Here is a 16,492-nt window from a genome sequence, read left to right as displayed (position 1 = left end):
GGGTGGGCGAACCTCAGAGAAATGCGAAGTTATTTACACTGTTGTGGAATTTGGGTGAAGATCAGCTGAAAAGTGAAGGCTAAAAGTAAATAGTGCAAGAATCGCAAATCAGTCTTCACAAATGGGGAAAAATATAAAAATACGAGTGAGAATAAAACTGATTTAGAATGGGAAAGGAAGACAAGTAAGGAGATTAATAATGTTCTCCTTTTTAAGTTGGGTAGTATATGAATAACCATTCATTTCATGACAGATTTTTTGGGGGGGTGCAAAATGGTGGTTGTCATATTTATTGCTTACTTGTATATTGTGTGCGTGTGTGTGTGTGTGTGTGTACGTACGAAGATTAATTTTAAAAATTGAATATAGAGGAATGTACTTCAAAGTAATTAGACGAAAATGAATTACTCTTGATTTATTGCCAAATGTAATAATGCTGGAAATTAAAATGAATGTATCCATAATTATTCTTATTTCTCTTTGTTGACTTTTAGTTAGTATGCATGTGTGCACGTGTATTTTTACATATCTGAGTTATACTTAGCCTTTATTTCATAAAACCTCCTCCAGATTGCTACATAGTCTATTTAACCTATTCCCCCCACCCACCTTCCCTTCAGTAACCCTCAGTTCTCTATAGTTAAGAGTCTGTTTCTTGGTTTGCCTTTTTTTTTTTTTTTTGCCCCATGTTCTGTTGTCTTTTTCCTTAAATTCCACGCATGAGTGAGATCATATGGTATATGTCCTTCTCTGACCTGTTTCTTTTAGCACAATACTGTCCACAATGTTGCAAATAGCAAGATTTCATTCTTTTTTATGACTGAGTAATATATATCATATCTTCTTTATCCTTTCATCAGTCAGTGAACATTTGGGCTCTTTCCATAATACTGGTATTATTGATAATGTTGCTATAAACATTGGGGTACAAGTGTCCCTTCAAATCAGTATTTTTTTATCTTTTGGATAAATAACTAGTAGTACAATTTGCTGGATTGTAGGGCAGTTCTATTTTTAACTTTTTGAGGAACTTCCGTACTGTTTTCCAGAGTGGCTACACCAGTTTGTATTCCTGCCAATAATGTAAGAGTGTTCCTCTTTCTCCACATCTTTGCCAACATCTGTTGTTTCGTGTATTGTTCGTTTTAGCCATTCTGACAAGTGTGAGGTGATATCTTCGTTGTGATTTTGATTTTATTTCCCTAATGATGAGAGTAATATTGGGAATCTTTTCATATGTCTGTTAACCATCTGTATGTCTTGGAAAAATGTCTGTTCATTACGTCATAAGCCCATTTTTAACTGGATCGTTTGTTTTTGGGGTATTGGATTTGACATGTTCTTTACGTATTTTAGATACTAATCTTTATCAGATATGTCATTTGCAAATACCTTCTCCTGTTCCGTAGGTTGACTTTTAGTTTAGTTTCTTTTGCTGTGCCGAAGCTTATTTTGATAAAGTCCCAAAAGTTTATTTTTGCTTTTGTTTCTATTGCCCTAGGAGACCTATCTAGTAAGAAGTTGGGACAGCCAGTGCCAGAAAGGTTACTGCCTATGTTCTCCTTGAGGATTTTGATGGTTCCTGTCTCACATTTAGGTCTTTAATCCATTTTGAGTATTTTTGTGTATGGTGTAAGAAAGTGGTCTAGTTGCATTCTTCTGCTGCTTCTGCTTGTGGCTATCCAGTTTTCCCAACATCATTTTATGAAGGGTCTTTTTCCATAGGATGTTCTTTCCTAGTTGTGGGTTCATTCCTCTGTTCTCTGTTCTGTTCTATTGATTTATGTGTCTGTTTTTTGTTCCATTATCATCCTGTCTTGGTGACTACAACTTTGCAGTACAGCTTGAAATCTGGAATTGTAATACCTCCAGCTTTGCTTTTCTTTTTTCAAGGTTGCTTTGGTTATTCAGAGTCTTTGTGGCTCCATACACATTTTAGGATTCGTTGGTCTAGGTCTCTGAAAAATGATGGTATTTTGATAGAGATTTCATTAAATGCGTACACTCCTTTGGGTAGGATAGACATTTTAACAATACTTATTCTTCCAATCCATGAGCATGAAATGTCTTCCTTTTTCTTTGTGTTATCTTTAATTTCTTTTATCAGTGTTACATAGTTTTCAGAGTACAGATCGTTTATCTCTTTGGTTAGGTTTATTCCTAGATGTCTTATGGTCTTTGGTGCAGTTGTAAGTGGGATTGATCTCCTTGATTTCTCTTTCTGAGGCTTTATTATTGTATAAAAATGCAGTGGATTTCTGTATGTTGATTTTGTGTCCTGTGACTTTACTGAATTCATGTATCAGTTCTAGCAATGTTTTGATAGAGTTTATCATGTCATCTGCAGATAGTGAAATTTTGACTTCTTCCTTGATTCTTTGGATGCTTTCTCTTTCTTTTTGTTGTGTGATTGCTGAGACTAGGACTTCAGTACTGTGTTAAATAACAGTGGTGAGAGTGGACATCCTTGTGTTGTTCCTGACCATAGAGGAAAAGCTGTCAGGTTTTCCTATTGAGGGTGATATTAGCTGTGGGTTTTTCATATATGGCCTTTATTATATTGAGGTATGTTCCTTCTATCCCTACTTTGTTGAGGGATTTGTTGTTCCTTCTATCCCTACTTTTATGAATAGATGTCGTGCTTTGTTAGATGCTTTTTCCACATCTTTTGAGAGGTTCATATGGTTCTTAACCCTTTTTTGTTAATGTGGTATATCATTTCGATTGATTTGCAAATACTGAACCCACCACTGCCACCCAGGAATAAATCCCACTTGATTGTGGTGAATGGTTCTTTTAATGTACTGTTGGATTCAATTTGCTATTACTTTGTTGAGAATTTTTGCATCAGTGTTCATCAGTGGTGTTGGCTTATTCTCCTTTTTAGTGGGGTCTTTGTCTGGTTTTGGATTCAGGATAATGCTGGCCTCATAGAATTTGGGTGTTTTCCTTCCATTTCTATATTTTTGGTATTTGGTATTCTATTTTTGGGTACATAGGTATTAAGTCTTCTTCAAATGTGTGATAGAATTTCCCTGGAAGCCATCTGGCTAGTCTTTTTTGTTTGGAGATTTTTGGTTACTGATTCAATTTCTTTGGTGGTTAATGGGTCTGTTCAACTTTTCTATTTCTTCCTGTTTCACTTTGGGTAGTTTATATGTGTCTAGGAATGCATCCATTCCTTCCATATTGCCTAATTTCTTGGCATGTAATTTTTCATAACATTCTCTTACAGTTTGTATTTCTGTGGTGTTGGTTGTGATCTCTCTCATTCATGATTTTATTTATTTAGGTCCTTTCTCTTTTTCACAGGTCTGGCTAAGGGTTTATTAATTTTATTAATTTTTTAAAGAATTACTTCTTGATTTCATTGATCTGTCCTACTGGGTTTTTTTGTTTGTTTCTATGTGATTTATTTCTGCTACAATCTTAATTCCTTCCTTGTTTCTGCTGGCTTTAGGTTTCATTTGTTGTTCTTTTTCTAGATCCTTTAGGCTTAGGGTTAGGTTGCATATATGAGATTTTTCTTGCTTCTTGAGGTAAGCCAGTATTGTTATTATATACTTCTTTCTTAGGACCACTTTTGCTGCCTCCCAAAGGTTTTAGACCATCGTATTTTCATTTTCACTTGTTCCCATGTATTTTTAAATTTCTTTAACTTCCTGGTTAATCCACTCATTCTTTAGTAGTATACTCTTTAACCTCCATGTATTTGTGGCCTTTCCACATTTTTTCTAGCGGTTAACTTCAAGTTTCCTAGTGTTGTGGTGGGAAAATATGCATGGTATGTATGATCTTAGTCTATTTGTATTTGTCTAGGCCTGACTTGTGACTTAGCATGTGATAAGATTCTATTCTGTAGAATGTCCCATGTGCACTCAAAAAGAATGTGTATTCTGCTGCTTTAGGATGAAATGTTCTAAATATATCTGTTAAATCCATCTGGTCCAGTGTTTCATTTCAAAGCTATTGTTTCTTTATTGATTTTCTGCCTTGATGATCTGTCCATTGATGTAAGTGGGGTGTTAAAGTTCCCTACAATTATTGTATTATTATCAATGAGTTCCTTTATGATTGTTACTGTTTTATTTATTTGGGTGCTCCCATGTTGGGGGCATAAATATTTACAATTACTAGATTTTCTTGTTGGATATTATGATATAGTGCCCATCTTCGTCTCTTGTTATAGTTTTTGGTTAAAAATCTATTTTCTCTGATACAAGTTTAGTTTTCTTTTGACTTCATTTACATGATAAATGTTTCTCTATCCCTTCCCTTAATCTGTAGGTGTCTTTAGGTCTAAAATGGGTCTCTTGTAAACAGTATATATTTCATTAAATAGATGCAGTGTAACTTCTACTTATTCTCCTATTTGGTACATTTAGGTTGTCTTTTGTTATCATAAATAATATAGTGTACATTGTTTCAGAAAATATTGACTAGGCTTATGAGTTTTTAATCTTGTATCAATGGAGGAATAATTTCTTACAGGCTAAAATAGCTGTGGAAGCTCAGAATAAGTATGAGAGAGAATTGATGCTACATGCTGCTGATGTTGAAGCTCTGCAAGCTGCCAAGGAGCAGGTTTCCAAAATGGCATCAGTCCGTCAGCATTTGGAAGAAACAACCCAGAAAGCAGAATCACAGTTATTGGAGTGTAAAGCGTCTTGGGAGGAAAGAGAGAGAATGTTAAAGGTATTACTGTAGGTCATGATAGAATATTCTGGAGAATTTAAAGGTTTGGGGTTTTTAAATGTACACTGGAAAGTCTGCTATTATAATAGACTGTTGTTTACAGGATGAAGTTGCCAAGTGTATGTCTCGCTGTGAAGATCTAGAGAAACAAAACAGATTACTTCATGATCAGATTGAAAAATTAAGTGACAAGGTTGTTGCCTCTGTGAAAGAAGGTGTACAAGGTCCCTTGAATGTATCGCTCAGTGAGGAAGGAAAATCTCAAGAACAAATTTTAGAAATTCTGAGGTAAATCCGATGCTTCATCTCTGTGGTATATCAACAACTGTGTAATGCAACTATAAATGTGTATATTAGGGAAGTGGGGGTTATGAGCTATTTACTTATAAAGCCCATTCCATCCCTTAGTGATCTTTTTTTTTTTTTTTTTTAAAGATTTTATTTTTATTTATTTGTCAGAGAGAGAGGGAGAGAGAGCGAGCACAGGCAGACAGAGGCAGAGGGAGAAGCAGGCTCCCCGCCGAGCAAGGAGCCCGATGTGGGACTCGATCCCAGGATGCTGAGATCATGACCTGAGCCGAAGGCAGCTGCTTAACCAACTGAGCCACCCAGGCGTCCCCCTTAGTGATCATTTTTGACGTTTAGACATATGCCAAATTAAAGAAATGATTAAGTTAAATCTGATAGTAAGAAGTTGATTGGATTCTTTGAAAAACTAAATGCCTTTTGAGTAATTTAAAGATGCACATTTGTAAAGCCACTGTTTATAATTTTAAAATGCCTCATAATTAAAAGATGTAAAAATAGTTATTAAAGTCAGTGGTTTTTGTCATGTTAAAAATTAAGTTTTGAAATGCTGTGTTGTTGGCATTTTTTTAAATTCAAATAAAATCTTACATGTTCTTACAGATTTATACGACGAGAAAAAGAAATTGCTGAAACCAGGTTTGAGGTGGCTCAGGTTGAGAGTCTGCGTTATCGACAAAGAGTTGAACTTTTAGAAAGAGAGCTGCAGGAACTGCAGGATAGTCTAAATGCTGAAAGAGAGAAAGTCCAGGTATGTATCTTAAGCTTTAAGAGAGCAGTTGTTAAGTTGAAATAGAGCTCATTTTTTGTTTCTTAGGATATAAAATTTAATTTGAAATAAGTGCTTTTCCTAAACTCATAAACTATTTAAAACATTATAAGAGTGATACTGCATAATGATAAAAGACTAGTGGCAATCAGACTACATGGGTTTAAATTCTAGCTTCATACTATTAGATGTGTGTCTTAGGTATATTAATTTCCCTGCTCTTAAATTTCCTCATCTGTAATATTGGAATGATAATAATATTAAGGATTAAGTGAGTTAAAGTACACGAAGCATTTAGAAATGTGTCTGGTGCATAGTGAGTACTTAATAAATTTCAGTTATCTTTATTATTATGTTGTCACATATATGTCTGAGTAGTTATTCTTGGATAGGGTTGTAGATAGAAATTGCTACAGAATACTTCTTCCTCAGCAAGGGAGTAAAAAGTAGTCAAAACTATCAACCAGGAAAGGAAAAGGAGATATAGTAGTGAATGGATGGTCATAGCACAAGCTCAGCTCCTTAACCTACACTACTGCCCAAAAGCTTATAATTGCAGTGCCCTCATTCTGCGGATATGCAGTAATACAACTTAACATCTGGAAGGAAGGAAATTAAGACCTAGAATCATTTATCTTCTTTTAACTGATTGAGAGTTGTAATGGCTCTTGGAATGGCTGCTAGAGAAAAAGTGTTGAAACCCAAGGGAAAGTGAGTAGATTTATGGGATTTATGTTTTCATACAGAAATGAAAAGCTTCAGAATTACATCTTGAGGAAACAATCCAATTCAAACATCTCATCATGGAAGTAAACAGACCCTCCAATTCTGTGACATTAACATTTGGAGGAAAAAGAGCAGAATCAGGGTTTTTAAAAAGATTGCATATTCACTTAATTTTCCTTCAGGCAAATATTAGGAAACACCCAACTGACAAAGTTAGGGGAAAACCAACACCTACACAAAAATCAGAAGAGGTGAAAAGTAACACGTTATATCAGAAATAATACTGAAGCAAGGGGCGTCTGGCGGTTCAGTCAGTTAAGTGACCAACTCTCGATTTCAGCTCAGGTCACGATCTCAGGGTCCTGGGATCAAGCCCCATGTCAGACTCATCAGAGAGTCAGTCTCTCTCTCTCCACCCCATCCTTTTTCTGCCCCCCCCCACTTGCACATTCATGCTCCTTCTCTCTCTCTCTCTCTCAAATAAATTTTTAAAATTTTTAAAAAGTAGGATGGCAATGCTGAGCCATAACTTTTTTGTTAACATATACTTTTTTTTTTTATTATATTAAAAGCAGGCAGTAGTCTGTCGATGAAAAGGCTGCTTATGCAATTCTGTTACATTAAACTTTATTTACAGGATGTTAAGCCATTAGAACTAAGGTTTCCCCCGAGAAAAAGATTAATGGAAACATCAGTTGCTTTTCGGACTTGATAGTTGCTGCTTTAAAAGCTGGTCTTAAACATTAAATTACAAAGAAAAAAAAAAAAAACCTTAGAACGCAATGGCTTTTATTTCAGTATGCATCCTCATCTAAACATTTACTGGTCTTGAACAGAAAAAGGGAAAAAGCAGCAATTTGCCAAGACATCAGGCCCACCAATTTTAGGCATCTGCCATGCACACTGAGTTCTTTCTTGATCCCTGCTTGAGGACCATGAGAAGCAGCAGCACCAAAACCAAAGTATGCACCGAATTCAAGGTTCTTTTTGTTTTAGTTGTCAGATTCCAAACTAGACTCAAATGGATTACGGGGATGACCAAATGAGAACTCTGTTAAAAAAAAACTTCTTCAGTTTTTAAAAGCAAAAGCAAATATAGTTCATTCAGAGGACACGTGCGCTTATAGGTTTCTTCTGTGGCTTTTCTCCAAGTTTAACCACCAAGAACTTTGAGAGCTGACCGGTCTGAGAACCCGCGGTGACTGTTCTTTTCACTTTATCAAAACCTGAGCTAAAGAACCAAATCAGCCAACGATGACCGCAGAGGGTGGCAGGGCTAAGGACCCAGGATTTATTCCAAGGCTGGCGGACAGGGAGTAAATGTTGTTCTAAAACTAAACACAGGAAGTCAGAGACTTTCCAGCCTTATCTGATGGCTTCTGTCCAAAGCAAGGAAGTGTCATGGAAAGTGGAGTGGTGATGGTACTCAAAGGCACTTGAGGAGGAAGGAAAAAGCAGCACCCCTCAATTAAGGTGGGGGAAAAGATACAGGCAAAGCCCTGAATTCCTCACCAAAGGCCAATTTCAGAGGAGAAAGAAGGGATTACAATCTGTGCTTTGGCCAAGGGTGGTAGTGGGAAGTGAAGAAAGGACAGTGGCATTAGGGGGTAGGCATTATTTCAGACCTAAAAAAAATTGGGTGTATCTGGAGCACCCCCACAATCCAGCAGTAGCCCCACAGCCTGTGACCTGAAACCCCTTACACCTACTCTAGCAAGCCACCCCAAGCTGTTGTAGGGAAGAGAGAGAGGCAGGGAAGTAGTAGAAGGAAGGGGGGACAAGGCAAGAGACCCTAGGCCACATAATCAGCAGCATGGTGGTTGTGAGATGTGTCTGTTCACAGTTGAGTTAGATGTGTCCCACTGGTTATGATGGGAATCAATTTAAATATACTTTCCTGATCCCAGAAGTTGGGCTTTATGGATAGTTGTTACATTTGACAGGATGATTTCTTACAGCATAGCATATATTTCAAATGGACAAAAAATTCGTATTATTTACAGTATCTCAAGATAAATTTGCCCTTGAATGGGAGCTTCCTTTCTAGTACTTTGAGGTCTACAAGGTGTTTCTAGAAAATGTACTCCTGTGGAAAACTGCTCCAGTTGAATGGGGAAGAGGGCCCATGGTTTCTCTTTTTGATTGGTTGCTGTAACTTCGCCCTTTGGCCTGAGTCATAGCTTTAAAAATGCTGAGGGAATAAAGTAATGTGTAAACAATAGATAATTATACCCAGTGAGAACAGACAAGAAGTTCCTCACAATTGAACAGATATCCAGGAAAGTTGCTCACAACCAAAGTGATGAAACAACCAAATGAAATGAAGAATTTCTGAACAAGGCAGGGAAGGGACTGAGGACAAATAACATCATTTTAAAATTATTAATAATTCAGTATACCAAGAAAAAGAATAGATAAGGCAAGATCAATAGAGATCTGGACTGATGTTTTTGCCCAGTGTTAGTACTGATTATTTGTTGGTGGGATTTATATCTTTTCACTTAAATCGCTGTAATTTCTTGCATTTGTTTAAACTCTGTCATTAGCTTGCATCATAGAAAAAGAAACATGGGAAACTTTCAGAAATTTCCATTTTAAAAGCTGACATTTAAATCCTTTTTACTTTTTGTAGGGAAGATTAGAAGTGGTAGGAAAAGATAGGTCTTCACCAAATGTTGGATGTTGCTGTACACATGTGTTTGAAATCTTTAGGTGACTGCAAAAACAATGGCCCAGCATGAGGAACTGATGAAGAAAACTGAAACAATGAATGTAGTGATGGAGACCAATAAGATGTTAAGAGAAGAGAAGGAGAGGCTGGAACAGGATTTACAGCAGATGCAAGCAAAGGTTCGGAGCTTACTAATCAAGAACAAAGTCATTTTTAATAATATTAGAGTTTTGGGGCGCCTGGGTGGCTCAGTGGGTTAAAGCCTCTGCCTTCAGCTCAGGTCATGTTCTCAGGGTCCTAGGATTGAGTCCCACGTTGGGCTCTCTGCTTGGTGCGGAGCCTGCTTCCCCCGCTCTCTCTGCCTGCCTCTCTATTTTGTGGTCTCTGTCTGTCAAATAAATAAATTAAAATCTTAAAAAAAAAATAAAAAATAATATTAGAATTTTTACATGAGTTGTTAAAAAAAAAAAATACTGGCCCTGTTTTCAGGTAAGGAAACTGGAGTTAGATATTTTACCCTTACAAGAAGCAAATGCCGAGCTGAGTGAGAAAAGCGGTATGTTGCAAGCAGAGAAGAAGTTACTAGAAGAAGATGTCAAACGTTGGAAAGCACGGAACCAGGTAAATGCAGTTAAACATGGAAATGTTGATTAGTGAAAGGGAAGTTTTTTTTTAGGAAATGGCTAATTTCCTTAAATTCCAAATTTGTGTTTTTCCTTTATTTCTTAAAATATTTTTGTGCATAATAAAATGGATTTGTCTAGTTTATTGGAGCGCTTTAAAAAGATTTGTTCACAGGAAATGTTAGAAACTTCAGCTCTAGATGAAAACAAAAGGTTGGAAATCTTCCTTGCCAGATACTAGTTACGTGATTTGTGAGAGCTCCTTAATCTTTCTGAAACTGTTTTTCTCATCTGTAAATATGAAAATATAATGCTACTTTTCATTTTACAAAAAATTTAGTAAATGTAAAGTAGTCACCTGGCACCTCAAAAATGGGCTAGAGGGGCACCTGGGTAGCTCATTCTTCAAGCAGCTGCCTTCGTCTCAGATCATGATCCCAGCGTCCTGGGACTGAGCCCCACATCAGGCTCCCTGCTCAGTGGGAAGCTTGCTTCTCCCTCTCCCACTCGCCCTGCTTGTGTTCCCTCTCTCACTGTGTCTTTGTCAAATAAATAAAATTGTTTTTAAAAAAAATTTAAAAAGGGAAAGAAAATGGTCTAGAATAGTAACTATATTATCTGTACAGAATTATCAAATTTTAGAGCCCATTTATTCCTATTTTTGTCACACAAGCAATCTGAAGAATCAAGAAAGGAGAGTTATCGTCCCAAATCTAGATACATTTCTTAAATTTTGCTGCTCTCTTTCCTAGCTAATGGAATCAATTGTATTTAGGATTATCTTCGTATTTTTTGTTTCAATTATAATGATTTATAGACATTTTTTTCTTATAAAGGTCACTTTAGTGAAAGTAGATATTTAATATTAAAAGCTTATAATTTCTCTGGATGCCTTTATTTGGCTCCTTTGTAACTGTCTTGAAATATTTGTTTGCAGTTGTGAAAAAACAATGCATAATGACATTTACTTTATTTCCCTTTTCCATTTTGGCTAGGCTTTTTAGCTAAACAGACCAAAGTTTCAATCTTATTTTGTAGTTTGGTGCTTGATCACCATATATAGAAGGCATCTTATGTAAACATAATTAGATAATGGTGTTGTTTTATTAGCACATTAATTTTATAGCACATTAGTTTCATAAAACCTATAAAACCATATTATGCATTTTTGCTACTCTAGCATCTAGTAAGTCAACAGAAAGATCCAGATACAGAAGAATATCGGAAGCTCCTTTCTGAAAAGGAAGTTCATACTAAGCGTATTCAACAGTTGACTGAAGAAATTGGGAGACTTAAAGCTGAAATAGCAAGGTAAATGGAAAGAAGCCTTAAATTGTGTATTATTATATGAATTCTTAAGCAAGTTTATTTCTACTCTTTATGTGTTGACTCTCCAAGTGCATCCTGAGTTTAGAAAAAATGAAACTTGCTAGAGCCCTTACATGTAGCTTGCCCTTTTTTACTAATGAAGCCAAGCAAACCATAATTTAATTTTATGTCTTTATATATGATTATTTTTTAAAAATCTGTACCTTTGATTCTAAAGTGTTTCTAAATAACTTCTGCAAGTAGATTTTTCTTCTTTTGGTTACTGTATATTTATGAGTATTTGGAAGTGTGTAATAACATAAGTTTTTAGAAACTTTTTTTTAATGGTGGCATCTGGGTGGCTCAGTTAGTTAAGTGTCTGCCTTTGACTCAGGTCATGGTATCAAGGTCCTCATCAGGCTTCCTACTCAGCCAGGAGTCTGCTTCCCCTCTGCCCTTTGTCCCTGCTTGCTCGCTCTCTCAAATAAATATAATCTTTAAAAAATAAATATAATCTTAAAAAAAAAGTTTCTTTAAATGAACTTAGAGTGAACTATTGTCCTTTAAAAGTTATGAAATTTAGGAGGACCTGGGTGGCTAAGTCGGTTAAGCATCTGACTCCTGATTTCAGCTCAGGTCATGGTTCCAAGGTCCTGAGATTGAGCCCTACATTGGGCTCCATGCTCAGCCAGGAGTCTGCTTGCTGTAAAAAATCAAGTTAAGGAAGTTAATCTTAAAATTGATGTTTCTGGTTTACCTTTTTAAAGTTTTTATGTCATTTGTTTATGTCATTCCCTACTTCTATAAAGCTTGACAACTTACAAATTTTTCTTATCTATATTCTCTTTTCTTTTTTTATAACAGTCTGGCATTTTGAGTAGGAAAGATAATACTTAATTTCAGAGATGAGGAAACTAAGATTCAAAAACATACCCAAGGTCACAATTAGTAGTTGTTAAATCCACACTCTTAATTCAGGTCATCTGCCCTCAAATTCAGTTTATGATGAATACGGGGTTGGCAGACTATAACCTAAATGCCTGTTTTTGCATAGCTTGTAAGCTAAGAAAGATTTTCACATTTTTAAGTTGTAAGAAAGGAAGAACATGTGATAAAGACTACAAAGCCTGACTTACTTTCTCAACACCCAATATGGTAGAAAGAGTATAGATTTGATAACAGGGAGAAGTAGATTAAAATCTGTGTACTAACATTTGACTACTGTGTAAAGTTGTGCATGTTAATTAGCCACTGGTAGCTCAGGTTTTCTCTTATTTAAAGTGGGCATGTATGCCTTTACAGTAAGGGAATAAAACCTTTCTAAAGGACCACAAATTAATCATTTAATGAATTATCTTTTGGAGTGTGTGTGTGTTTTAGTATTTTAAAATACCAAACATTCTAAAGCATATAGTAATATAAATGAAAGGATTTTAAAATTTGAAAAAAGTCTCCTATATTTATCTTTCTCCTTTACCCCATTTCTTTTCTTTGTTAAGATCAAATGCATCTTTGACCAACAACCAGAACTTAATCCAGAGTCTAAAGGAAGACTTAAATAAAGTAAGAAGTGAAAAGGAAACCATACAAAAGGACTTAGATGCCAAAATAATTGATATCCAAGAAAAAGTCAAAACTATTACTCAGGTCAAGAAGATTGGGCGTAGATACAAGACTCAATATGAAGAACTTAAAGCACAACAGGACAAGGTATTTTGAAGTAATTTTCTCTCTCCCTCTCTATATATATGTATATATATGAATATATATATATGTAATTTTTGGCATACACAGTTTTGGCTTATATACTTTATACACATATATAATGATTCCTGAAAGTCTTATTTCTTTATTATATTTATTATTGGTCTTTAGATTGTGAACATCAGTTTAAGTTTATATTGATATCTTTATTTGGTTTTAAGATTTGCCCTTTAATATGCCTGTTATAGGCATATTACACTGTAAGTTCATAAAGAAATTTTAGTAAATTCTAGGTATTTTTAGTTCAGTTTCCAGTCTTTAATATTACCCCTTTTCAAACCTTTTCTTGTGTAACTCACTGCTGAGTTATATAAAATTATATATATCCAAAAAATGATTGTTCTTTATAATTAATCAGGCTTTATTCATAGCATTATATCAATAGTGTGCATTAACCACCTATCAAAAAGAATTTTTTAGTTCTTACTACATTTTGGATCTAAACTAATTCCCCAAAGTAAAAAAACTTGTATGTTGACTTAATTACATATTTAGCACCTGTTAGATAAGAAAATACATTTTAAAAACCCGAAATTCATACCCCTTGGTGTTGACTGCTATTAGTACTTCAGTATGCCTTCCTTAACATGTATGTAATGTGTTTTTCCAAAGAAATAAGATCATTTTTATATTTTTGTAGCCTGCTTTTTCACCTTACTCATTTCTGTGTCAAACATCCATCTACGATGCAGTATCATTTTGATTAGATGGCTAATATCCAGTTGTATGGAAAACCCTAACTTCTTTAACTAATAACCTTACTTTCAGGCAGTAGAGTTATTCCATAGAAGGTTCATTTATGAATACTCTTTAAGATAAATTTTTTGTGCAGCTGTGATTATTTCCTTAGATGAACTTTTAGAAGTGGAATTACTGGGTATAAATGTGAAAATGTATTATTACTGCTTGTCCTTTTAGGTCATGGAGACCTCGGCTCAGTCTTCTGGAGACCACCAGGAACAGCATGTCTCCGTCCAAGAAATGCAGGAGCTCAAAGATACCCTCAATCAAGCTGAAACAAAGGCCAAATCACTAGAGAGTCAAGTAGAAAATCTGCAGAAGGTATGAGTATGAGAGTACTTAAAAAGAGTACATGTCCCTAATGATTTGCCTGTTAAATACTAGAAGAAATATGTTAAATACTCTCTTTTCAAATGGAAATATGTAATTTTTGTTATGCATATTTATCCTTTTTACCTGAATGATTTGTGTATATAAATAGTATCCAGTCATCAGGTATCTACTTTAATGGTGGTTTGACCACCATTTTACATTTATACTTCCATTTAATCTAAATAAGCAGATTAGTAAGTTACATTTTAATTCTGACTTACAGTTTGTATTGATTGAATTACATGGTGAATACTTTGCTTTTCTTTTAAAGACATTATCTGAAAAAGAGGCAGAAGCAAGAAATCTGCAGGAACAGACTGTGCAGCTTCAGTCTGAGCTTTCACGACTCCGTCAGGATCTTCAAGATAGAACCACACAAGAGGAGCAGCTCCGACAGCAGATAACTGAAAAGGAAGAAAAAACAAGAAAGGCCATAGTAGCAGCAAAGTCAAAGATTGCACATTTAGCTGGTAAATTTCGGTATATGCTGAAGTTTGAACTTGAGAGTGAAAGTTGGTTTCTGTGTGTGTGCTTTAAATACTAGAGTGGGATGCCAAGGGGGGGCTCAGATGGTTGAGGGACTCTTGATCTCAGCTCAGCTCTTGATCTCACTATTGTTGAGTTCAAGCCCCGCATGGGCTCCACACTGGGCATGGAGGCTACTTAAAATGTATATAAGGCTTATTTAATTAGACGCAGAATTAGAACAGTCTGATTTTTCAAATGATGAGCATATTCCTCATCTATTTATGAACCTTTCCTAATTGTTGGCTACTAATAGGAAGTACTGTTGGCCTTCTGCTTTATTGTGTAGCTGTTAGTACCTTCTGTTGGTGATCCTTTGGGTCCACAGTGTGCTGTTCAGAGGCCTTCTGTAAACTCCTAGATGGCATTGGATCTTTCCAGCCCAGTGATTTTACTTGCCTTACTTCTCTGAGGGCCCCTCCAGCCCTTTGGGGAGGATATCATATCCAGTTTGTGAAGGGCCCAGTGCTACAGTATCCTGGACCTTACTGCACCTTGCTTGCTGTTCTGCTTAGTGAGTGGGTAAATAAAATGACCAGTCAGCTAGGTTTTATTGTAAGCAATTTTTTAAATGATCTGTAATATAGTGTTTCAGAAATTATTTCATTAAAAAATGTTACCTAATTATTTTTAGTATGTGCTTTAGATTATATGAAATGAGTATTTGACAATTTATAATATCTTTGTATTTTAATAATGTGTTGAAATAGTAAAGGCTGTGTGGAAGGACTTCTGACTGCAGTTTATGAACATCCTTTATCTTTATGAGATCTTAGAGAAAGTTACGAATTTATATGTTGCAGTAGGTACATTTCATATTGGAGTCATAAATATAGATATGTTTAAAATTTTGCTTATTCAGATATATTGTATATCAATTAATTGTAGCTGTTAAAGCTCAGGAATAGAATCTGATAACAACCTTAGTGTACCTGTTGAAGTACACAAATGTTCTTTACTTCCAGTGTTTGATTATAATATTAATAGAATCACATGGTTACTTCTTTAGGTGTGAAAGATCAGTTAACTAAAGAAAATGAGGAGCTTAAACAAAGGAATGGAGCCTTAGATCAGCAGAAAGATGAATTGGATGTTCGAATGACTGCTCTTAAATCCCAGTATGAAGGTCGAATTAGTCGCTTAGAAAGAGAACTCCGAGAGCATCAAGAGAGACACCTTGAGCAGAGAGATGAGCCTCAAGAACCTACTAATAAGGTGGTTCACTAATTCTGTGTAAATAAATCATTCTTTCCTTGTACACTTTACTTGAAGGTATCTGGTGACTTAGAAGCTTTTGTCAGTGAATTTTGGCTAGACAAAATATACCAAGAGAATTAATAAAAGTAAAATATTTTGATGGCATTGTTGAGTGAACTCTTGTAGGGCAGGCAAAATAATCCATAGTTTTCTTTTTATAGGTCCCAGAACAGCAGAGACAGATCACTTTGAAAACAACTCCAGCTTCTGGTGAAAGAGGAATGTGAGTTTTAGTTCTCTCACAGTTTGTTAATCTGTTTTTTCTCTTAAAGTTTCTTTTAAACTTAAAGCAAGAGTTAGTGATCTTCGAGGAGAAAACAAATCTATATTATAAAAATATGTACTAACGAGCTATTTATCTGTGCAAAACTGCACCATGTAGTTATCAACACTTTTTTCCAGAACTCATGTTTTCACCATACTTTCCTGTCAGGTGGAGCTTTGTGACCAAAAAAACAAGATATTTTTCATCTTTTAGACTTCTAAGAGGTTACTGATTTTCTCTTGATGTTATGTGATAACAAACATCACATAGGAAGCTAGGCTAAGACTTGGATTCAGTGATCAACAACTGAATATATTCTACTTGGTCAGGATGCACCATTATAGAACATTTCTTATATAGTTTTTAATGCTTAAATTCAAAACTTCTTCAGTAAGAGTTTTAAAATATTTAGTGAATAAAAAATACAAAATTATATTCTATAATAATCTTTTTTTTAATCTGTCAAAAGT

General features: G+C 35.2%; 1 protein-coding gene across 2 annotated transcripts in view; it reads left to right on the top strand.

Annotated features, from left to right (window-relative positions):
* TPR (translocated promoter region, nuclear basket protein) overlaps positions 1-16,492 on the top strand; it is a 65,428-nt gene that overhangs the window by 25,243 nt on the left and 23,693 nt on the right. For both annotated transcript variants that reach the window (XM_044267299.1, XM_044267298.1), the window contains exons 25-35: positions 4,492-4,695; positions 4,799-4,983; positions 5,605-5,752; positions 9,209-9,346; positions 9,657-9,788; positions 10,971-11,101; positions 12,598-12,808; positions 13,781-13,924; positions 14,247-14,445; positions 15,510-15,715; positions 15,919-15,980. In XM_044267299.1, the coding sequence (XP_044123234.1) occupies positions 4,492-4,695; positions 4,799-4,983; positions 5,605-5,752; positions 9,209-9,346; positions 9,657-9,788; positions 10,971-11,101; positions 12,598-12,808; positions 13,781-13,924; positions 14,247-14,445; positions 15,510-15,715; positions 15,919-15,980 (1,760 nt within the window). The remainder of the gene's footprint in view (positions 1-4,491; positions 4,696-4,798; positions 4,984-5,604; positions 5,753-9,208; positions 9,347-9,656; positions 9,789-10,970; positions 11,102-12,597; positions 12,809-13,780; positions 13,925-14,246; positions 14,446-15,509; positions 15,716-15,918; positions 15,981-16,492) is intronic.

The sequence above is a fragment of the Neovison vison genome, chromosome 10, assembly GCF_020171115.1.
Source record: "Neovison vison isolate M4711 chromosome 10, ASM_NN_V1, whole genome shotgun sequence".
Classification (NCBI taxonomy): Eukaryota; Metazoa; Chordata; class Mammalia; order Carnivora; family Mustelidae; genus Neogale; species Neogale vison.
The sequence above is the reverse complement of the archived record's forward strand: the minus strand, read 5'-3'. Positions and strand labels throughout refer to the sequence as shown.